The sequence below is a fragment of the Notolepis coatsorum genome (genome assembly GCF_963971535.1).
Source record: "Notolepis coatsorum genome assembly, chromosome: 12".
Lineage (NCBI taxonomy): Eukaryota > Metazoa > Chordata > Actinopteri > Aulopiformes > Paralepididae > Notolepis > Notolepis coatsorum.
Genome location: NC_140176.1, coordinates 89,405,644 through 89,431,281, shown reverse-complemented (window position 1 = coordinate 89,431,281; position 25,638 = coordinate 89,405,644). Strand labels below are relative to the sequence as shown.

Below are 25,638 nucleotides of genomic sequence, written 5' to 3'. Positions count from 1 at the left end.
TCTCAATAAAGAACCTTCTCTCCTGTGTCTCCCCTACTCTGTCTCCCTCTCAGCCTTCCTACTGTCTCAATAAATAACCTCCTCTCCTGTGTCTCCTCTACTCTGTCTCCCTCTCAGTTTTCCTACTGTCTCAATAAAGAACCTCCTCTCCTGTGTCTCCCCTACTCTGTCTTCCTCTCAGCCTTCCTACTGTCTCAATAAAGAACCTCCTCTCCTGTGTCTCCTCTACTCTGTCTCCCTCTCAGTTTTCCTACTGTCTCAATAAAGAACCTTCTCTCCTGTGTCTCCCCTACTCTGTCTCCATCTCAGCCTTCCTACTGTCTCAATAAAGAACCTCCTCTCCTGTGTCTCCTCTACCCTGTCTCCCTCTCAGCTTTCCTACTGTCTCAATAAAGAACCTTCTCTCTTGTGTCTCCCCTACTCTGTCTCCCTCTCAGCCTTCCTACTGTCTCAATAAAGAACCTCCTCTCCTGTGTCTCCTCTACTCTGTCTCCCTCTCAGTTTTCCTACTGTCTCAATAAAGAACCTTCTCTCCTGTGTCTCCCCTACTCTACTCTGTCTCCCTCTCAGCCTTCCTACTGGCTCAATAAAGAACTGTGTCTCTTGTATCTCCCTTAGAATTTCATTCATTCATTCCAACAAGCGGTGCAGGGGCAAGGCTAAGAGAATCATTAAAGACTCCAGTCACCCGAACAACTGCCTCTTTGAACTGCTGCGGTCAGGCAAGCGATACCGGAGTCTCAAGGCGAGCACAGAAAGACTCAGAAGAAGCTTCTATCCCCAGGCCATCAGGCTGCTCAACGAACAATGAACACTACACAACAACAACCATCAAACGCACATAGCACACACATCCACACTGTTACATCCCAATGTATATATTCCCCAGTGTGTGTCTCCATGTGTGTGTGTTCTCCATTTTGTTTCCTCCCTCCAGCCATTGTTCCCTTCACCATTGGTCCCTGCCAGGCCTGCCCTTCCATTATAGCAACACAGCACCGATTGGTGGATGGCTTTCCAGACTCCAACACTCAATCCACACCACCCAATCATGGATCACCCCACACCTGTTAAAACATGGCTTCTCACTTCAGTCTTTCTCTCTCTCTGGCATGAGGCTAGGCCTAGTGTGATTTTGGTAACCTGTAACTTTGACAATATTGCATTTCGTTTATTGGCCTTTGGTGCTTAGTAGAAATGTCCTTGTGTGTGTATGGCCACAGAGAGAGCATTGTTAGTTATAGTTTGTTTTTGTATATATTCTGCCTTTGTTTTATTTATCATTAATGTGTTTTTCTCTCTTTCTCAGGAAGCACAGATGGGGTGAGCTGCCATTTCCTTTGGATATTGTTTTCTCCTGTTTTGGTTAGGTAAGAGTAGTTTAGGTAATGTAATCTCTTTTACCATAGATTAGATTTGGGTTTATTTGGAGTATAGTGGTGTACATGTGCTTCCTTTGCATCTTTCAATAAATATCATTGTTGTTTACAAACGTGGTCCATCTTTTCTGTCAACCAACTGTTATGTTACAGCCCTTTACCCTTAGACTCACAGGGGTTGTAACATAAATGGGGGCTCGTCCGGGATTTTGTAACCCGTGTTCAATTGTTGGTTGATGGATTTGGTGAACTGTGTTTGTTTACACTTGTATAGTTATTAATTAATTTGTGTGTAAAAATGGCATTTGTGTAAAAAAATAATAATGGCAGTTAGTACTTTTGATCTGGGGAAATTCTTGAGCAATCCTACTTGGGAAGCGCTAGATAGCTGCCGCAAGGCAGACTTAGTGGAGATTGCCACACATTTTAAACTCTCGGTTCAACAAAAGCATCTTAAGCAGGATATCAGGTGTCTTGTGGTAGATAAGCTGTTGGAGCAGGGGACGCTTGTTTTACCTGTGGTCTCTGATGAACATGCAAGTCCTCCTGGTGAACCTACTGAAGCACAGCCTTCTGTATCTGAGGAGCAAGCTCATGGTGAAAGTGCTGAGAAGGCAGGTGTGAAAGTCACATTGTCACATTTTCACTTGGCCTCTCCTGTGTCATCTGGGTCTCGAGAAGGGGCCCGGGTCAAGGTTAGAATAGCCCGTCTCCAGATGGAGGCTCAGGAGAAGGCACAAGCACGTGAGGCGGAGTATCGGCTTCGTAAAATGGAGCTTGAGGCAAAAAATGAAAGGGCTGTTAACATCCGTAGGTTGGAGCTTGAGGTGGAAAAAGAGCTCAGACTGCGGGAGTTGGAGCTGGGAGACCAAAGGAGTGGATCCAACCCTGCTACACCGACTCCTCCACAAGGCCCGGGTATGTCCTCCTCCACAGCTTATTCATCACACACTTTTGATATAAGTAAACACATTGCTTTGGTGCCTCCGTTCCGAGAGACAGAAGTTGATACTTATTTTAATGTGTTTGAGCGTATTGCTGCTTCATTGCGCTGGCCAAGAGAGGTCTGGCCTTTGTTGCTTCAATGCAAATTGACTGGTAAAGCCCAAGAGGTTTGTTCAACACTTTCCCTAGAAGATAGTCTATTGTATGATACTGTGAAGGCTGCCATCCTTCGTGCATATGAGCTTGTGCCCGAAGCTTATAGGCAGAGGTTTCGCAGTCACAAGAGAGCTGTCAACCAGACCTTTGTAGAGTTTGCTAGAGAGAAGGGAACTCTCTTTGATAAATGGTGTGCAGCAAGCAAGGCCTCAGATCTTAACTCTCTCAGAGAACTCATTCTATTAGAAGAGTTTAAGAATCGTTTGCCAGAGCGTATTGTAATTTACCTGAGTGAGCAGAAAGTGTCCACTCTGCAGCAAGCTGCTGTATTAGCTGATGAGTTTGCGCTAACCCATAAAACTGTTTGTAGATAGGCGTGACTCGTTTCTCCCCCATGATTTCTCTCAGAGACCTTCTGTCCCCAACCATCCAGAATTCACACACCCCCGACCAAAAATGTCACCTCCACGCTCAAAAGAGGAGCGGACATGTTACTACTGTCATAAGCCTGGTCATGTTATTTCTGACTGTTTAACATTGAAACGTAAGCAGCAACCGTCCTCTCAGAACTTTAGACCACCCAAAGGGGTTGGTCTGATTAAAATGGCACCTGATTCCGATCATCAGATGCACAATGATCAGGATGTTCTCGATCCTTGTTTCAGGCCATTTACTTCCAAGGGTTTAGTTTCCTTGACAGGGGATCCAAAAGATCAGTGTACAGTTCAGATCTTACGAGATACTGGAGCCTCACAATCCTTTATCCTCTCTGATGTACTACCTCTGTCTGAGAAATCTTCCTGTGGTTCTAGTGTCTTAGTTCAAGGTATTGAGATGGGTTTCGTGCCAGCCCCGTTACACTGTATTCATGTACAATCTGATTTGGTCACTGGTTTCTTTAAAATAGGGGTGAGACCTTCCTTGCCAGTCAAAGGCATTTCCTTTATCATGGGAAATGATTTAGCTGGAGGACAGGTGAACGCTGTGCTGGAAGTGTTGGATCACCCAGACACAGATTCTCTGCCTGATGACTTGTCACCAGTGATGCCACTAACGCGTTACTAAGTAACGCGTTATTGTAATCTGATTACTTTTCCGCGAAAATGGTAATCTAACGCGTTAATCTTTAAAAGCCAGTAATCTAATTGCAGTTACTTGTCCAAGTGGCTGTGGATTACTATTTCGTTACTATCTCATCATAAATTCATAATGCAGGCGGAAATTGCGGAATGCAGTATTTTATTTAGTTTTCGACAGTCAAAAATACACTTAGAGCTGTTTACTTCTCTTTGGGAGTGACGTCACATGTCACGTTTTCAAAGCGTGTCTGAGCACGTAACCTCACGTGTTGTTCCATGCTGGTGGGCGCGGCTGTTATTATCATGTTATCGTCATCATCACTGAACAAAACATAGCGAGCTACAATGGCGCAGGAAGATGCTGGTAACGCGTTCTTACACTGGAAATTCAGTCACTACTTCAGGTTTGTGTCAGCTAAACCGGGTGAAAAAAACATTCACGTGAGTTGCACACTATGCGGAGCAGGCAAAATACTGTCTACCGCTAAAAACAGCACATCCAATTTAAGAAAGCATCTGGAATCACAGCACCGCGCGACCAAACTGATAGAAAAAAAACACGAAGCCGAAGCTTCGACTTCTACAGGACTGGGAGGTCCACCAGCCAAACAGCAAAAGCTGGATTTCAATAAAAAAACACCCGTTAGTGAGCGAGAGCTGAAGAGAATGGTCGGGAGATATGTTGTAGAAGAAATGTTACCTCTGAACACTGTTGACTCGCCCTCTTTCCGTGCCATAATAGATAAGATCCCTTGTAGTGCTAGTGCTGAGCTGCCCCGAAGAACGGCATTCTCCTCGTACTTGGATACGGAATATGCAGAGATGGAGAAGAACCTTAAGGCCACGCTAGATGAGGTTGACCATGTATCAACTACAGCCGATATTTGGACTGCTAATAACCGCAGTTATATGGGGGTGACCTGTCACTGGATCAGCAGAGCAACACTACAGCGCAACAAGGCAGCATTGGCATGTCGGAGAATCCGTGGTAGACACACATTTGATATTATTGGTGCAGAAATTGAAAACATCCATGCATCATATGGACTAACAAATAAAGTTGTAGCAACAGTGACTGATAATGGTTCCAATTTCGTGAAGGCATTTAGAGTGTATCAGCCTGTCACTGTCACAGAATCCGATGATGAGACTGAGGAGTCTATTCCCACTGATGATGCCACTTTTTTAGACGTGGCTGGAATCCTCTCAGCAGAGAATGAAAGTGACGGCCAGGATGTGACTCTCCCCCCGCACTACAGGTGTGCTTCTCATACCATCAACATCATTTCTACAAATGAGGTGGAGAAATACTTGTTATCCAAAGCAGAGAGCAAAGCTGTGTATAGGAGCAGCACGGCTAAATGCACAGCCCTGTGGACCAAAGCAAGTAGGTCTACCATTGCTTCAGAGACAGTGGAGGAAGTAAATAAAAGGAAGCTCCTTGTACCTACATCCACTCGGTGGAATTCTTTTTACGATGCCATAAAGAGAATCGTAGAAATCCCCATGAAAGAGCTGAATACTCTGTGCACCAAGGTGGGAGTCACCTGCTTCAAAGATACAGAATACCAGTTCCTGCATGAGTACTGCACCACCATGAAGCCTCTGACTGTAGCACTGGACATTTTACAAGGTGACTGTCCTTATGGAACTTTACTACCCACACTTGAAGTGCTGATGCAGAAGACCCTCGCTCTGAAGGACACCCTCTCCAAGACGACTGCAGGCCTTCCAGATGCCATAGTGCAGGTAATGTTCCACCTTTGAGTTAAACATATTTTGCATTGCACTATTCAATCATGAACATGGAACACCATACTGCAGTATGTAGGTTGTCAGTAGCACACAATAATAAATAATAATAATAGCATAAGAGGAGCAGTACCGTTTAATAGACTGGTCAACTAGTCTCGCACATCCCTAAATAACAATATCAAAATATATTTCTCAGGCTATCCAGACTCGTTTTGCCCCAGTGCTGGACAACAAAGATGCCCTTCTCGCAGCTGTCAGTTGTCCAAAGTTTAAACTCCGGTGGCTGAGAGACGAAGGTAGGAAGGAGCAAGTGAAGGAGCTCCTGACAGAAGAGTGTCGCTCCTACAATGCTGGAGCACAGAGGGCTGCCAGCGTCCACAACCCCAACACATCTGCCAGCGAAGGTGAGCTGGACTTTTTCTCCTTTGAGGCCGAGCCAGAGGAGGAGACCTACGTGGCAGAAAAGGAGGTGATGGACTACCTAAGGTAAGAGCATGAGCTTCAGATACTGGATAGGTATTCAAACATAAAGAACATTTTCTTGAAATATAACACTCCAACCCCATCGAGTGCTCCTGTGGAGCGTCTTTTTTCTCTGGGAGGGTTGGTGCTCACGCCTAGAAGGAACAGACTTTCTGACAAGAGGTTTGAGAAGATTCTGTTACTGAGATATAATCACTGGTTTACTCACCCCTCTCCCCTGTTTCACTAGGGACATTATACCATATCTGAATAGGATAGGCCTCAAAGGTAGTGTACATATCAGCCTACATGTGGTGTTATTGACCATTTATCTTTTGTGAAATCTATAAATCTATAGATAGGCCTACCTGCCCTATTAGTACATTTATTTTTTTATAACTCTTTATTTTTCTATTTTCAATTTTCACTTTTCACTTCAATTTACTGTGTACTCGTTGCTGCTAAACAGAAAGATTGTTGCTTTCCCTTTTCATATATATGATGGTGGCAGAGCAAAAGCTCTTATTTGCCAAATGCTGTTCATTTACAGGTTAAAGACAAGAGAGACTGATTGAATGTTCATAGACATTTTTAGCCTACATGTGGTGTTATTCACTGTTTGTTTTGTGAAACCACTCGTTGCTGCTCAACAGAAAGATTGTTGCTTTCCCTTTTCATATATATATGATGGTGGCAGAGCAAAAGCTCTTATTTGCCAAATGCTGTTCATTTACAGGTTAAAGACAAGAGAGACTGATTGAATGTTCATAGACATTTTTAGCCTACATGTGGTGTTATTCACCGTTTGTTTTGTGAAACCACTCGTTGCTGCTCAACAGAAAGATTGCTGCTTTCCCTTTTCATATATATATGATGGTGGCAGAGCAAAAGCTCTTATTTGCCAAATGCTGTTCATTTACAGGTTAAAGACAAGAGAGACTGATTGAATGTTCATAGACATTTTTAGCCTACATGTGGTGTTATTCACCGTTTGTTTTGTGAAACCACTCGTTGCTGCTTAACAGTCAGGACTGTTGCTTTCCCTTTTGATTAATGTTTTTTTTTTGAACAATGTTTTTTATTTTCCCTTTTTTAACATGAAACTAGACAAACAATACAGTAACAGTAATAATCAATGATAAATCACAGGACAATGACAGAAATAATAATAACAATAATGACAGTCCAGTAATAAAATCAAAATAAATGTAGATTAAAAGACATACAAATTATAAATACAATACATTTTGATTAATGTATATTAAGATTGTGGCAGAGCAAAAGCTCTTATTTTCCAGATTTACAGTTCATTTTCATGTTAAAGAGAGACTGATTGTATGTTTATAGAAAGACATTTATAAAAACAATTTAATAGTTACAGTTGATATAATTGAATAGTTCAACCTGCATTTGTTAGGTGTATGTTTTGTAAAACCACTGTCTGGCTGCTCTAATGCTGTGAGCAGGAGAGACTGTTGCTTTAACATACTTGATGGTACAGAAGCTGAAGCACTATTTTAACAATTTACGTTATGTGCAGAGAAACAAGTTAAAAACTTTCAATAAAGCGTTTAAAAAAAACTGTTGTCATTCTTATGTTGTGGCAGCAGCAGGGGGGACGACTTCGTAACCTAGTTACTTTCAAAGTAACTAAGTTACTCTGATAATCAAGTAATCAGTAAAGTAACTAAGATTACTTTTTAAAGGAGTAATCAGTAATCAGTAATCATATTACTTTTACAAGTAATCTGTGGCATCACTGCTTGTCACAGAACTTCCCTGAAGTTTTTTCTGCAAGTGTTGTCACTCGGGCTCAATTGAAAAAGAGAGGTGATGAAATTAATTTGTCTGACTCTGTTTTTGCTTCAGCCTTTGTCAGGGAGGAGTTGCTGGCTCAAACTTCTGATACCGCTGACAAACCACCGACTCATAGTAAGGTACCCCCACAGACAACTGTAACTAGTTCCGACGCATTGAAGTTACTCGTGAAATGCTAATTACTGCCCAGAAGGCTGACCCTTCTCTTGCAAAATGTTTCTCTTCTCTTGAAACAGAACAGAGGAGAGAGTTGCATTCTTATTTTGTGGATGAAGGAGTTTTGATGCGTACATGGAGGTCCCATGGTACTAGACTGGCAGAGCATGCACAATCGGAGATAGGGCTACCAGATCAGGTGCCAGACTGGAGCACTGTTTATCAGATTGTTGTCCCTGCAGTTTATCGTCAGCATGTACTGTTCTTGGCCCATGACCACCCTTGGTCTGGACACTTGGGAGTCACTAAAACATACAACAGAATACTTCAACATTTCTTTTGGCCCGGTTTGAAGTCCGATGTAGCACAGTACTGTCGTAGTGACTGTAGTACTTGTCAGATCACCGGAAAGCCAAACCAGGTAATTCCACCTGCTCCCCTCTGTCCTATACCAGCGGTCGGTGAACCATTTGAACATGTCATAGTTGACTGTGTTGGTCCGTTGCCAAAGACCAAAGCCGGCAATCAGTTTTTGTTGACCATAATGTGTACCGCCACCCGTTTCCCTGAGGCTATCCCTCTTCGCAGAATTACAGCGCCTGTAATAATTAAGGCTTTGACGAAGTTCTTCTCCACGTTTGGACTGCCTAAGGTAGTACAAACGGACCAAGGCACCAACTTCCTGTCTAGGTTATTTGAGCAAGTGTTACAGTCCCTGGGTATCCGACATATAGTGTCCAGTGCCTACCACCCTGAAACTCAGGGGGCTCTAGAACGTTGGCATCAGACATTAAAGTCCATGTTGCGTAAATATTGCTTAGACACAGAGAAAGATTGGGATGAGGGTGTCCCCCTTGTTCTATTTGCTGCGCGAGAGACCATACAGGAGTCTCTTGGTTTCAGTCCTGCTGAGCTCGTTTTCGGGCACACTGTTAGAGGGCCTCTGAAAGTTCTTAAAGAACGGTTCATGTCAAAGGGTGCCAGCACACCCACTAATGTTCTAGATTTTGTTAGCCAGTTTCGAGAGCGACTGCATCAGGCGTGCTCTTTCGCAAAAGAAGCGCTCTCTTCTTCCCAGAGAACTATGAAACGGCACTATGACGAGAAAGCTGTTTCTCGATCTTTCCAGCCAGGTGATAAGGTTCTAGTCCTGTTACCTATCCTTGGTTCTGCTCTTTCCGCTCGTTTTTTTCCGGACCGTATGCAATAGACAAGAAGATAAGTGATACAGACTATGTGGTTTGCACCCCTGATCGTAAACGTCACTCTCGTGTTTGCCACATCAATATGCTTAAACCATATTTTTCCAGAGATAGTGTGCAGGTGAAGACCTCAGACCAGACAGCCGGACTGGCCGTCTCTGCTGTTGCCTCAACTCCAATAGTTCCGGACTCTCCTGACGTTAGTGGTGAGGATGTAGATGGCTTGGAGTTGCGCAATGCAGCCCATCAGGGTGCTAGATTGTCCAACACTGAGATGTTATTGAACCTGCCCACTCACTTAGCACACTTACCTGAGGAGCAGCGAGAGGACATCACAAATTTGATTCAGGCCTACATGGCTCTGTTTGGTGATGTTCCCTCCTGTACTTCTGTATTGGCCCATGATATTAATGTTAACAATGCTGTGCCTATCAAGCAACATGCATACCGTGTTAACATCACCAAGAGGGCCATGATGCAACAGGAGGTTGACTATTTGTTAAAACATGGTTTAGCCAAGCCAAGTTGCAGTCCCTGGAGTTCACCTTGCTTGTTAGCTCCCAAATCGGATGGAACTCCTAGATTTTGTACTGATTTCCGAAAGGTAAATGCTGTCACCGTGCCTGATTCCTTCCCACTGCCCCGCATGGAAGATTGTATTGACAACCTTGGATCTGCCACCTATGTTAGCAAACTAGATTTGTTAAAGGGTTACTGGCAGGTCCCTTTGACCCCCCGTGCCTCGGAAATCTCGGCGTTTGTTACTCCTGACAATTTTTTGCAATATACTGTAATGCCTTTTGGAATGCGTAATGCCCCGGCCACTTTCCAGCGACTGGTGACCCTAGTCCTGGCTGGTGTTCCAAATTGTAATGCCTATCTCGATGACCTGGTTGTCTATTCGACCAACTGGCGTGACCACATGACAACCTTACAAACTGTCTTTGACCGCTTAGCTGGAGCCTCCCTGACCCTTAACCTTGCCAAGTGTGAGTTCGGCAAGGCTACGGTTACCTATCTTGGTAAGCAGGTAGGACAAGGCCAAGTGCGTCCGGTGGATGCAAAAATATCTGCAATCACAACTTTTCCAGTGCCTACTACTAGGCGGGAATTGCGTAGATTCCTTGGGATGGCTGGGTATTACCGTGGTTTTTGCCGAAACTTTTCTTCTGTCGTCACTTCTCTCACTAGCCTGTGTAGCCCGTCCAAACCATTCATTTGGACAGCTGATTGTCAAAATGCATTTGATGGTGTTAAAGCTCTCTTATGCAGTTCCCCTGTTCTCTCTGCTCCAGATTTCTCCCTGCCGTTCCAGCTGGAGGTGGATGCCAGCGGGGTGGGAGCTGGAGGGGTGTTATTACAGGAAGATCACGATGGTGTCAGTCACCCGGTTTGTTATTTCTCCCGGAAATTTAACAAACATCAACTAAACTATTCCACTATTGAAAAGGAGACTTTGGCTATGTTGTATGCGTTGCAACATTTTGAGGTGTATGTCGGTTCGAGCGTATTACCAGTGGTAGTATACACCGACCACAACCCATTGGTTTTTCTGTCGCGGATGTACAACCACAATCAGCGCCTCATGCATTGGGCGCTCATAGTGCAAAATTATAACCTCAGCATAGAGCATAAGAAGGGGTCTGAGAATGTGTTGGCGGATGCTCTATCTCAGAGTTAAATCTCTGTTGCTGTCGACTCGTTGTCTGTTGCTGTCGACTCGTTCTACTGTATATTGCTGTCGACTTGTTCTATTTTGCTGTCTACTCTGTCTATGTTGCTGTGGACTCGTTTTATGTTGCTGTCGACTCAGTCTCTCTTGCCGTCAACTCGTTCTGTCATTGTTGACCCGTGTGGTTGTACCAACTGCTAGTTTTTTCTTAGCTCTTTGTTTTGGAGTACATGTTATCTCGATGTTATCTCGTTGTTAAAAAAGAAAAAAAAACATGTTTAGTTGGTGTTAGGTGTCAAACATGTTTTTGTCTTATGTATGGGGGTGTTACATCCCAATGTATATATTCCCCAGTGTGTGTCTCCATGTGTGTGTGTTCTCCATTTTGTTTCCTCCCTCCAGCCATTGTTCCCTTCACCATTGGTCCCTGCCAGGCCTGCCCTTCCATTATAGCAACACAGCACCGATTGGTGGATGGCTTTCCAGACTCCAACACTCAATCCACACCACCCAATCATGGATCACCCCACACCTGTTAAAACATGGCTTCTCACTTCAGTCTTTCTCTCTCTCTGGCATGAGGCTAGGCCTAGTGTGATTTTGGTAACCTGTAACTTTGACAATATTGCATTTCGTTTATTGGCCTTTGGTGCTTAGTAGAAATTTCCTTGTGTGTGTATGGCCACAGAGAGAGCATTGTTAGTTATAGTTTGTTTTTGTATATATTCTGCCTTTGTTTTATTTATCATTAATGTGTTTTTCTCTCTTTCTCAGGAAGCACAGATGGGGTGAGCTGCCATTTCCTTTGGATATTGTTTTCTCCTGTTTTGGTTATGTAAGAGTAGTTTAGGTAATGTAATCTCTTTTACCATAGATTAGATTTGGGTTTATTTGGAGTATAGTGGTGTTTGTTTGTTGTTTTGGCCTGGGCTCACCCCTGAGCTACATGTGCTTCCTTTGCATCTTTCAATAAATATCATTGTTGTTTACAAACGTGGTCCATCTTTTCTGTCAACCAACTGTTATGTTACAGCTAGGGATGCTCGATATTGGCTTTTTTACCGATACCGATATTCCGATATTGTCCAACTCTTAATTTCCGATACCGATATCAACCGATATCAACCGATACCGATATATGCAGGGTTTCCCCGTCCAAAAAACTGAATAATTTCAGGTAACTAATCATTTCACTGGATATATATATAACAAATATTGTTATTGTTTTTTTTTGTTTTTAAACCGATACCGATATTTTCCGATATCACATTTTACTGCCGATATCGGCCGATAATATCGGTCGGCCGATAATATCGGACATCCCTAGTTACAGCCCTTTACCCTTAGACTCACAGGGGTCGTAACACACACGCACACACTCACTTTAAACAAACACACTGTAGCACCCACTCCCCACACTTTATAGCACACACTCACTTTAAACAAACACACTGTAGCACCCACTCCCCACACTTTATATTTATTGATGAAGGATTGCACTACAACTCGTACACCTTAAATAACGTAAAAAAAAACACGTAAATTGTACCTAAATTGTACCTCATCCCATTTCTGCTTTGCACTATATAGTATTGTACATTAGTACACTGCATAGTATTGTATATTATTATGGTAACTCAGTTACGTCTATTCTGCATCGAACATTGTACATATGTCTATACTGAACACTGTGACCTCATTTTCTACTTCTAATTTACATGCTATACTATATTATTTGATACTATCTTGTCTAGCACAGTCTCTGGAGCGTAACAGTAAGAAGCATTTTGTATGAAAGTATTCTGTACTTCTGTATGACAACTATTAAAGAAACTTGAGTAAATGGACCGCATTCATACAGCGCTGTTATCACCCATTCACTCACACATTCACCCATTCGCTCACACGTTCACATTCACCCATTCACTCACGCGTTCACCCATTCACTCACATGTTCACATTCACCCATTCATTCACACATTCACCCATTAATTCTCCCTTAGAATTGCCCTTGTATCACACCTTGCAGTGTGGGGTGGAGGTTGGTTCTTTCATCACCACTGTGTGGCACCCGGCCTTGGGCTGTGCAGGGGCCCACATTACTGGCGCCAGGTGCACATCAGAAGTAGAATCTGAATTTTACTTGAATTTGACGTGAATTTGACTTGACATATCAGCATGATGTCAATACCTGGAGCTGACATTTTAACAATTTCCTCCTGCACCCACACCCCTTACCCTAAACTTGGCGTGTATCTGTTACAGCCACAGCCAGGGCCTTTCTCTCCCCTGTCTATCAGTCCCTGCTACCATATATGGGTCCCTCCATGTTCCCGCTTCACTCTCAGCCTGCCTACCTGGGCCGGCCTACACACCTGAGACTCATCACGTCATCACGGAGCCAGGATAAGAGGCCTGCACCCCAGCCACTCCTGGTCCGAGTGTTGTTTTCACCTGCCTTGGTAGTAGGACCTTCTCTGGACCTATAGTAGCTGTTACACTATTCTGTGTCACTCCACGTGTTACCTGTATGCTCAATATTCTGCATCAGACTTACCCTTGTTCTCCTGTGTTTTGAATCCTCTCTGGAGTTTGTCTCTTATTGACGAGAGTAGGCTAGGACGTTTGAAGAGAGAAAAGTATTGGTTAGTTTTTGTCTTTTTTGGCTTGGACTGGATGCGCGTGGGATGTCACTGTTTCTGGAACTACTCAATCTGGATTAACTAAAGTGGATTAACTAAAGTGGATTAACGTTATTCTCCTTCAATTTGGAAATGCTAAGGAATGACTAATGGGTTCTGCAAAACCTACAGAAATAGTTGTTCCTGGCATGCAACTACTGGGTGACTCAAACTATTATTTCCGTCTGAAAGCTTTGCAATAGGACTCAGTGTGTTTTGGGGGGGCAAGCGTGTGTAGCAGATCTTCTATTCTCAGGGGTAAAGTAAGTACTGTTTTGGGGGATTTGTACTTTTCTCGAGTATTATTAGGTTTGTATACTTGTACTTTTACTCAATTACATTTCAGAGAAAGAAAAACATACTTTTTACTCCTTACATTTAAAATGCAGACCTACAAAGTACAAAGTACAAATCTCGCAGGTCCAACTATTTTAATTAGTATATTTGTTTCTCTGGCCGAACTAACGTTAATGTTATTAATCCTGCGGCCGCTCTTTATTTAAAAACAGCCAATCAAATCCCCATCAATGGAAGATGAACCCGCCCATACCCATGCTGATTGGTCCTTGCGCAACACTAGAAAGCGGGGATCTTTGATTAAACACCTGCTATCAGAAGAATAGACAGTCAGAGTGACGAGCTACAGAAGATGGCCACAAACGATAGTACAAGTGATGAAGAGGCCGAAACGGAACATTTCATTGCCTCGGAATAAAAAAAAAGTTTTTACTTTGACTTTTTAGTACTTAAGTACATTTAAAAGTAGAAACTTTTTGACTTTTACTCAAGTGTGTTTTTAGCCAGATACTCTGACTTTTACTTGAGTATGATTTTGAGACGGTACCCATACTTTCACTTAAGTATAATTTCTGGGTACTTTTTACACCTCTTCTATTCCATACAAATAATAATTCAAACCGGAGAAGAAGATTATTATCAACAGAATATGACTTTATTTTCGATTGTACAAAGTCTGAGTTTTCTGCGGAAAAACTGAACAATTGCTTTGATACACAGTTCTTTAGCCATGACGTCATTCACTTGCGTAAGTCAAACCCCATGTGTATGATGAGTATTCATGAGTATTCATCATGTCCTTATTTTGGCAGGTTAATGATTTCTTTTCACCAAAATATGTTTATCTCCAACATTCCTTTGTGGAACACATGGTGTAGTGCTTCAACTGCGAGTTCAGAGCAGGTTTATCCATAAACAGACAAGGTTCATGTGGGAACAAGTTCACATGAGGCCACTGACGTGTGTCAGTATATGTTTTTGATTAAAAAAAATATTAGAAAGATTAAACTGGACTTGAAGAATTATTCATAGCACACGAATAACACACATGTGATGGGCGACACAAAGGAACACACCCATGCATTTTTTGGGGGTTGCCAATTAAATGGCTTTCTTCTTTGCACTTGACCCGTCCCGTCGTCCTTCCCTCCCAAGGGCCCTACGCGGTGACCAATCCAAGTCTTTGTCAGGGATGCGAGCACGGGGATAACTTGCAAACTCCACACAGAAAGGCCCAGGAGATACCCTGTGTACCTGGCAACACAGCAACCTGGTCATATACAGGGATCATATACAGAGTATGTGATGCCATTACTCACGGCAGTAACACTGATAGTTACACAGTTGAAGTCATTACCACACATGTGTAGTTTAAAACATCAGCACATGTGTCCAAGCACATGCATGAGAGCCTGTAAGAGGGAATGGAGCCCTTTGGCTGACAGTGTGTGTGTGTGTGTGTGTGTGTGTGTGTGTGTGTGTGTGTGTGTGTGTGGTGTGTGTGTGTGTGTGTGTGTGTGTGTGTGTGTGTGTGTGTGTGTGTGTGTGTGTGTGTGTGCGTGTGCGTGTGCGTGTGCGTGCGGTGTGCGTGCGTGTGCGTGTATTAGGGATGTGCATAACCGTGTTTTATTTTTCTATTTTACTCAAGTGGTTCCCAGTGGTCTGCCCGTTTCACATTCTAATCATCTCTCTCAATACAATACACACATATCATTCTAACGTTACCAGACGACACTCGTACAACGTAGGCTATGCACAGCAACCGTCCCTGAGTTTCTGCTCATCATCAAACTGTCTTTTGTTGGACTTTCGCCGACATGAAACGTAAATATATTATGAATTGAAAATGGGGGACCCTGATGTAAACAAGACAAACGTCTTTCTCTGGTCTGCATCCCCTTAACAATTGTGTGTATTGAGCCGTACTGTATTGTACCCATTCTGCAATCTGTTAAATAAAGTTTTCATTCATTCATTCATTCATTCATTCATTCATTCATTCATTCATTCATTCATTCATTCATTCATTCATTCATTCATTCATGTATACAATACATAAATATATTACATATGGCTGTAACATAACATACATTATGTACCTTTTTCCTGTAATTGATAAGTACTTTATTTGCATATTTGATATAGTATATACATACATTAGAGACGGGCGCCTGGAGAGACACAGCGACCAGCTCCAACAACGTGGCTCAAAAGTCGGGCAAGTTGACAAACAACAGAGGAGGAGTTACGATGCCATGTTTTAGATCATATGGTGATCAACAAAGCAGATCAACCGTTGAGCCGCCGAGACATAATGATGTTACAGAGTGGAATGTTAGAAGATGGCCGAGCCCAAAAAGTCAACAGTCGGAGAAAAGATGGTAAAAACAACAGCCTATTGTTTTATGTGGGTTTTTTTTATTTAAAAAAAGATGATTTTACCAAAAGATGATAAAAATATCATCTTTAAAAAGTGTTATTATCGTTCATTTCAATTCAAATTATTTTCTTTATAAAAACAAGATTTGGTATTTTTTTTCTTTCAAAAATGAGTCTTGAAAAAGAGGGGTTGTTTTATAATCCGAGTCATTTTATATTCTGACCAATCCGGTAGTTTCCCTAGCAGAACATGTGACTTTAACCCTTTCACTACCAATGGGTTAACCTTTTCACTGCGACAATACAGAAGGTTAACCCTTTCACTGCCACATGACAAAGGGTTAATCCTTTCACGACCACATTACAGAAGGTTAACCCTTTCACTACCACACTACAGACGTTTAACCGTCTGTAGTGTGGTAGTGAAAGATGAACCCTCTGTAGTGTGGTAGTGAAAGAGTTAAAACAGAACAGTCCAGCCAAGAACCTGGCAATAAGCCTCTCTCTCTCTCTCTCTCTCTCTCTCTCTCTCTCTCTCTCTCTCTCTCTCTCTTTCTCTCTATCTCTCTCTCTCGCTCTCTATCTCTCTCTCTCCCACTCTTCCTCTCTCTCTCTCTCTTTCTCTCCCACACACATTCATTGACTCTCTCTCTCTTTTATTTAGTTTTTCGTTCAAATCAGTCTTTCGTTCTCATGTTGGTTTACATGAGGAGAAAAGAGATCAGGTGTCACACTCAGTCTAGACGGAGCCCATATTAAAATACAATCTACCTTTCTCTCTCTCTCGGTCTTCTACTGTGTCTCTCTATCACCCTCTCTCTCTACCACTCTTTCTTTCTCTCTATCACCCTATCTCTCTTTCTCTCTCTATCACCCTCTCTATTTCTCTCTCTCTATCACCCTCTCTCTTTCTCTCTCTTATCACCCTATCTCTCTTTCTCTCTCTATTTCTCTCTATCACCCTTTCTCTTTCTCTCTATCATCCTCTCTCTTTCTCTCTCTCTGTCTTCTCTTTCTATCTCTCACCATCTCTCTATTTCTTTCTCTCTCTCTCTCTCTCTCTGTGTCTTCTCTCTCTCACACTCCCCCCCCCCCCCCCCCCCCCCCCCCCCCCCCGCCCCCCCCCCCTCTGCCCGGTCAGCTCGGGTCTCTCTCCGACCACCGGTCCCTCTCCTCGGTCAGTACCGCTCTCTCCTCTGTGGCTCTGCCTCCAGAAGTGTGTGTGTGTGAAGGAAGCAGCCTGGTCCAGGCCCCCGACATCTGCTTCCAATTCCTGCAGGTTTACTTTGCCCCGATCTGGCAACCCTACCCTCCACCCTCCACCCTCTGCCACGCTGCTGCGCCGTGTTTTCATAAGGCTTACATTTCCTGGTTTGCTTGTGTTTTATGAAGCAGTCCATTCTGTCTGTTAGTGGGGGATATCTGTCACGAGCAGATTTTTCACGTTAGGATGGATGATTGAATGATAATTTTGGTTCCACTTACATGCTTCCAGAATTACATGTACAGCGATGGTGAGTGAGTGTAGTAGAGGTTATATTATGGGCCGGCGAACAGGCTGGTTTTTACAATAGGTACTACAGACTTGTTACTCTCTAAATGTAATCCATTACAGAGTATTTGGAATTACTACAGGTGAAATACCAGGAAGAGAATCTACATCACTCGTACTTTCACCAAGCCATCAGACTCATGAACACTACTTAGTCACTCAGATTTATTGTATATATTTATGTATTAGTTTTAAGTATTTTAAGTACCTTACGTTGATTTATTCTACTGTTGCACTTTTTATATTAACTCTCTCAGCACTGACACTTTTTCACTATTATGCTGGTTTTATTGTGTTTTTGTGTATTGTATTGTTCCATTGTCAGGGCCGCCTCAGGGGGTGTGCGAGCAGTGCGGTCGCACAGGGCCTCGCGGGAAGGGGGGCCTCGCAAAAAAAGAAATAAAATTATTATTATTATTTTTTTATTATTTTTCTTTATTTTATTTTATTTTTTTATTTTATTTTTTTTGTGAGGCCCCCCTTCCTGTGAGGCCCTTTTTCATCACAGACCTAAAATCTAGTTTTGCTTACATGCTTATATATTTCACATTAGACGTTTGTAGAATAGTGTTCCGGTTTCTGCGGCTCTGCTGCTCTGCAGATACACACGTTTGTAGAATAGTGTTCCGGGCTCTTCCCGGATCCACGAGGGAAGGGGCTAGCCAGGTACAGGATCTATTCAGCGCTATCCAGAGGAGCGAGTGGATGTCTTTTGAAAAGCAGCATGGAGCAGAAGAAATAACACTGTGTGCCATAAGCTTGTTATCAATACCAAGTATGATGGTTATGCCAACTTTGCCAAGACGAAGAGGATGTTCGGCAGATGGACTGAAGATGAAAGTTGTTGCATGTTAGAACCTTCAGTCAGGCTATAGCTATGTCGGCTAGTAGCAATTAGCTAAAGGCAGGGACGCGTAACTAGCGTTAGCTAACGCTAGTTATCGTCCCTGCCTTTAGCTAATTGGTAAGTTATCGAGTGCTAACGTGTGGCAGATAAACTAGGACTCCCAAGGGACTGGTACTTTTCCACGGAAAATGCGTCGATGTCGTCTCCTTCCAACTTTGCCATTGATTCTGCGTTAGGGTGAGTTTTTCATGCAACCTATTCTATTCCCGCCGTTGAGCTCTCTCTCTCTCTCTCTCTCTCTCTCTCTCTCTCTCTCTCTCTCTCTCTCTCTCTCTCTCTCTCTCTCTCTAAAACACAGTGCTTCCCAATCCTCTCCTCGAGACACCCCAGCCGTTCCATGTATTTGTTAAATTCCACCACCAGCACACCTGATTCAACTTAACAAGCCCTTTATTAGTTGAATCAGGTGTGCTGGTGGTGGAATTTAACAAATACATGGAACGGCTGGGGTGTCTCGAGGAGAGGTTTGGGAACCACTGCTCTAACACACACATACATGCTCTCTCTCTAACACACACACACACATAGACATGCTCTCTCTCTCTCTAACACACAAACACACATGCTCTCTCTCTCTCTCTTTCTAACACACACAGACATGCTCTATATCTCTCTCTAACACACAAAATGACATGCTCTCTCTCTATCTTTCTCTCTCTTTCTAACACACACACATATACATGCTCTCTCTCTAACACACACACACAAACAGACATGCTCTCTCTCTATCTCTCTCTTTCTAACACACACAGACATGCTCTATCTATCTCTCTCTCTTCAATTCAAATGGGCTTTATTTCACATTCTTGTATTTCTCCCAGTAGGTATGGGAGTTTTGAGTTATTGTCCATGTTTTCAAAGTCTCTTTGGGTGTTTGCAATTTGTGGGAAGTATATGTCTTGGTATAGTGGGCAGATTGTTAAGAAGTGGAGCTCGGTTTCCACCTCATCTTGTGTGCAGTGGGTCTGTCTTTGCTTGGGAGCCAGGTCTGCCTATGGCGGCCTTTCTCGATGGCTAGGCTGTGCTCGCTGAGTCTGTACCTAGTCAAGGATCTTCTTAGTATTGGGTCAGTCACAGTGCTCAGGTATTCTGCCACTGTGTACTCTCTGTTTAGGGCCAAATAGCATTTCAATTTGCTCTGGTTTTGGGTTGTTTCTTTCCAATGTCTCTCTCTCTCTCTCTCTCTCTCTCTCTCTCTCTCTCTCTCTCTCTCTCTCTCTCTCTCTCTCTCTCTCTCTCTCTCTGGCCTTGCTCTGGTGGAGGGTCATGGGCATTGCCGGGTCTGTGCAGCGATAACACTGTATATTGACTGTAGAACGGGAGCTCTCTCTCGCTCTCTCGCTCTCTCTCTTGCTATATGTTGACTGTATAATGCCCAGCCTCGGGCAGCGCTATTATTTAAGAATATGTTGACTGTATAGGGGGGGGGGGGGGGGGGGTTATATTAATTTTTTTTTACCTTTTAGGGGGGGGGGGGGGGGGGGGGGCTGGCGTTTAAATCTTGCACAGGGCCTCGCATTTCTCCCAGGCGGCCCTGTCCATTGTGTATTTTATTACCATGCTGTAGGTCGAGGGGGCGAGGCCCGAGAATCTTGCTCTTTTTTGTGTGAGAATATGACAAAAGATGCAACAATAAAGCTGAATCTGAACATCATATGTCATAACTTTGACTTCCAGAAAACACCATTCAAGTAAACGGCTGTATAGCACTGTCATGTGAGCTACTAGCAACAATGACTAGGCCTGGAGGACCTACGTATCTTGTTTTTCCAGTAAGTAAGCGAGTAACGGACAAATCCACCCCAAGATGAGGAAGAACCCATTTCTCATAATATGCTATCAGGGCATGTAGTGCATATTAACAGCCATCAGTCTGACTCTCTTTATTGATTAGTTCATTTTGAGTCGATTCATCTTAATCACATTTAGGCATTTAGCTGACGCCTTTATCCAAAGCGACTTCCAAGTTGTGTGCAACAAGTCAGCAGCAGACAAGGTACAACTCTGGTAACTTACTAAGGGTCAGTGGTCTTGCTCGTCTAGCAGTGCCGAACTTCAGCGCTACACTCTGAGTGCATAGTGGTATAGACATGTTAGCATAGTAGCTAGTATAGTAACATAGTACATAGTAGATAGTAGATAGTAGTATAGGTATAGTAACATAGTACATAGTAGATAGTAGATAGTAGTATAGGTATAGTAACATAGTACATAGTAGATAGTGTAGTGGAATAATTGTGATCGCATATCAATTAATATGCTTGCTATATACACCTATAGAATACATTGGCCTTAAGCAAACAATACTGTGTCTGCCTTCGTGACATCTTGACGTCCTGTTTTATCATGTGACCTCGACACGACCACAGGGTCTGACTTCGTTACATCCTTTGACAATGTACCACATCTGGGACCTATATGTTTACAATTCGTATGACACCTCAAATGAGATAAGCCTTTGATATACAACTAAATACTGTGTCCATAATGACCGCACGACCCATTGTAATGTCTGTGACCAAGGTCTGTTTTATATTCACATGCTAAAGCACATAATGTCTTTTGTTCCTATGATGTGAGATATGTACCAAGAGGTCAGACCCATGACGATTTTCATTGCGACACAAGGCAGACACTTGACCTTCTTACAATCTCTGCCAGGCAGCATAAGCTTTCACATTTGGGCCACCTTTCACTTCCTGAAAACACACACACATAGACACACACACATAGAGACACACACATAAACACACACACATAGACACGCACACATAAACACACACACACATAGACACGCACACACATGCACACACATGCATGTGCACGACAATTTACCCCTTATGCGATCTCTGGCAAACAGGGACTTCCTCTATGAAACTAACTGACTACAAGTGTTTTACGGCATGTCAACTGTCTCAAGTTCACAGGTCAAGTGATGTTGCAAGACAATGCAACACCTCACTTCCTAAAAACACACACACACACACACGCCCACGCATATGTAAGCACACACACATAGCCGTGCACACACGCACATACATACACAAGCACACACATGCACGTGTAAGCATAACACACACACACACACACTTTCACTTCCTGAAGTCACACTCTCACACACACACACACTGACGGGGAGGGCTATATAATCTCCTGAATTCCATCTATCAGCACACATGTTGGCATCTTGCATTGCTTACTGTCAGTATGTGTCCAGTCATGTGTGACTGCCCAAATAAAACGAACAAACGTATTTGTTTTGCAGTTTTCATCTTTATTTCAACAGCTCTCTTGCTATCATAGATATTTTTCCATTACAACTTGGCGTACGAACAAGGATACACTGCCGCTGGATTCAGACGGGACCGGCCGAACGGAGGTGCAAGCAGGCCTGCCAAATCTCTACCTCGACACCAAAGCCTGTCCGAGAAGAGGGATTCACTCATCCGCACGACCGGGCCGTCTGACAACAGCGCACTTGTATCGAACCAGAGGACACCCCTTTTGAAGCCTCGACCCCCGGGTGAGCTGTTGAGATTCAGATCTTACTAAAAACATTCAAATTTTTTTGGGTGGATAATAATCTAACCTAATAAATGCTCTATGTTCCTATTTTATAATCTTTTAAACACGCACTAACCTCACCACTGAGGAGGGGTGCCGTCTTGCTGGAATCTCATTATCTCACAAAGATTCCCGCTGGGGGAGTGAAGTTTACCAGGGTGGGGTATCCCACAGTTTTCAAGGTGTTGTGTAAAAAACAACAACCAGTTGATATTACGCTGTCAAGGTTTTGTGTAAACAAAGATAACCAGTTGAGATTGCAGTTTTCAAGGTTTTGTATAAAAACAACAACCAGTTGATGTTGCAGTTTCAAGGTTTTATGTAAACAACCAGTTGATATTACAGTTTTCAAGGTTTTGTATAAACAACAACCAGTTGATATTGTAGTTTTCAAGGTTTTTATGTAAACAACCAGTTGATATTGCTAAAAGTTTTTTCTGAAGTTTGTACTAAAAACGAAATTTCAGAGGTCGCGGTCAGAACAAATTGTTTCCTGACAGAAGCCGACAGTTTTTCGCTGACGTTTGTTACTAGAACCAAATTTCAGACTCAGATAGACGTATCTGTTTAAAGTATCCGTGTACACGAAGAATTGGCTTTTGCACAAGTACGTGGCAAAAGTTGGGTAAAGATGCTTAAAACTCCTCCAGTGGAACCCTGTGCGACAAGAGGTGTTCATTCCTTATTGGTCAAAGAAATGTGGTTTTCCAGCAAACGGCTCTTTTTCGTTAAATCAGATTGACACACCAGACATAAAATTACAAATTGATGAAAGGAGGTGACAAAGTAATGACAAACAAAAAATTTGGACTCAAATACAGACATAAAAACTAATTAAAGAATTGTTTGTTTCTCTCATGGTGAGACTATCTGCAGATAGATTAAACATCGCTGGCGTTACAATTTGTGTTCTTATCATGGTGTTGTTGTCACTGATATAATGCTGTATGCTTTTTATCTTTGGATTATTTTATTTTCTTGCTTACTCTGCGGTTTTATTGTGTTTTGTTTCTGTTTCCTATCTAGTCTTTTTTGAAACAAAATTTGCTATAAAGGGCACATGAATATTTTCAGAATTTACACATAGCTAATAATTTAATTTACGGACGGGCGCAAAATAAATTATGACCGAAAATCAAACCAAACAGACGGGCCCATTCCTCTGTGACGTATGTGGAAGAACAGACCCCGGCTGTGAGCAAGGACCCACAGAAACCGAGTTAAAATTAAGAAGAAAAAACGCGCAATTAAAACGAGAGTTATCTGACAGAACCCGCGAGTTCATGGACATCGATGACGAACACTGGGAAGTTTTGGACATGATGTCACAGGTACTCCTCCGGTTAACGGGAGAACAACAAGCCTACTAAAACAGATATACATCATTGTCAAAGTGACAGACACGTTTAAACACTCCGTTTTCAACATCCACATATCAGACAAGGCGCTTGGTATAAAGAACACGTAATTATGTCAGAATTGGCAGTCAAAGCCATCACAGATAGAACAGTAAAACGTGATGAATGGAAATCATTAAGAGATTTTATAAATGCTAACAAAAAACTAGGATACGTACACCACTGTTTTGGGACAAATTCCGGAATTGAAACCATTAGACTCTCATGTGACATGACACTGGTTGCCCTATCAATCCTGAAGAAATAAATTAGAATTAACAGCCGACGGTATATTCAAATCCCTGTACTTTTCTCTCTCTCACTGCCTCTAGCGGAGCCGGGTCTCGGCGCCTTGTCCTCCCTAACTCGACCCTCACAACCTGGCCTGCATTCCGATGACACGGTGCAAGAAACGCAGCAGCAAGGAGCTGAGGCCCTCGACCCTCATCACCCCAGCCCCCGACCCCGATAACATGCTGGGCCTGAGGATCGACCACATGTGGCGTGAGAAGGACAGGGTGACCAGGTGGACGGGCGCGGTCCTGGAACACTACACTATGGACAACGTTTGCCTCTACATTATCAAGTACGACAACCTCGACTGCGTCTGTGGCATCGAACTGTTCAAAGACAAGCGCGTGTCCGACCTGCGGGTGTTGGCAGAGAAAGTCGTGAACAATAAGATCAAGGCACCCCCCGGCGCAGAGGAACTGGTGGGGCAGGCCGTAGAACACTTCTTTGAGGAGGAGGACGGGGAAAAGAACGCGTGGAGGGGTATGGTCCTGTCCCGTGCCCCCGTCATGACGCACTGCTATTACATCACCTACAAGAACGACCCCGTGCTCTATATGTTTGAACTCTGGGATGACTACAGGGACGGAGACCTCCACATCCTGCCCGAGTCAGAGATCAAGCACTTGATGCCGGGGAACAGGAAGACGGACGAGGAGACAACGAGTCTGGTGGCGAAACGAGTGCAGTATACCACAGACGAGGGCCAACAGAGAACCGGCCGGGTGATCTGTCAGGTCCCCACCACGCCCGACGTGTATTACATCAAATACGACGACGACTTCCACATTTACGTCTACGAACTAGTACCCAACTCCGCTCCTGGTGACATAACCCCACGGGTGACATTCCTGCCTGATGAGGAAAACACTCTCCCACGCAGTCCAGACGAGAAAAGAAAAGATGAAGATTCTCCACCACAACCGAGAGTACCCACAAGGAAAAGACGGCGAGGCTCCCAGAAAACAAAGATTTGATAACCAAAGACTGTGGCCTGCCAAGGGTGGATTTCGTGGGGACAACAGAACATTTCGCTTGCCATGCCGGAGTGGGGGTCCGAGGGATGGATGGGACAGACGCACCGAGATCCGGCCTCCATCCACACAGGGAAGTAAAGCACACACACACACGTCCGGCTGAAGTAGAGAACAGCTTGTTAAATGGTTATAGCCTCTAAAACAACAAAGGCGCCTGATACAGTAGTAAATCGACACCGGCTGACTGGCGCTACGCTTACCCATATTATTGTTTGATACATGACAATGTTTGAAAATGTCTTACGAAATAGTTATACAATCACTATATGATTTCATAAAGGTCATAGTATTTCCTTTACAATATCACTATACAATCTATAAATGATTTAGAGTTCTCTTTCCGAAAAAGAGGTATTTTCTGTCTCCTACAAACCGGTTATGCTGTCGCTCTCCCGGGTCGTCTGGCTTGGGGCCCCAGCCAGGGGATCGGGGGGTGAGAGGCCACATAATGCAGGAAGGCGGGACATAGAACTTAGGAGACCACAAATATTTGTTCTAAAACATATCCTTTGAATTTTATTTATCAACACCCATTATATATATTGTATGTTATTGAAGCTATATACAAACTGACATTTTGACCGTTTATCAGGGGTGGTAGCTTTCCCCACTCCAATCCCACCCGGCCAGAGGTTTTTCCTGGGCCCATGTGGACGAGGGGCCAACGGCAACACAGACAGTGACCACGACCGGAGGCTGCAAACCTTTCTGACCACACCACCAGCCTGTCCGGCGTGAGACGAGAGAAGCAGACTGGCACACATCCCCCTCAACACGCTGAGTGTGGTGTCCTATACACACACGCACACAGAGCCCCGACCCAGGCGGACATCCCCCGCTGATCGTTGTGCCCCCCCACACTCTCTCTCTCTCTCTCTCTCTCTCTAAACGAACACTGAACAATTTTCT

At 43.5% G+C, this 25,638-nt stretch overlaps 1 protein-coding gene across 1 annotated transcript; it reads left to right on the top strand.

The window, feature by feature from the left end:
* Positions 1-23,796: 23,796 nt before the first annotated feature.
* Positions 23,797-24,669, top strand: LOC311237967 (spindlin-3-like; the record flags this gene model as incomplete). Its single annotated transcript, XM_084325940.1, has 1 exon — positions 23,797-24,669. One exon carries the CDS (start codon positions 23,797-23,799, stop codon positions 24,667-24,669), a length of 873 nt encoding a protein of 290 aa, XP_084182066.1.
* Positions 24,670-25,638: the final 969 nt, after the last annotated feature.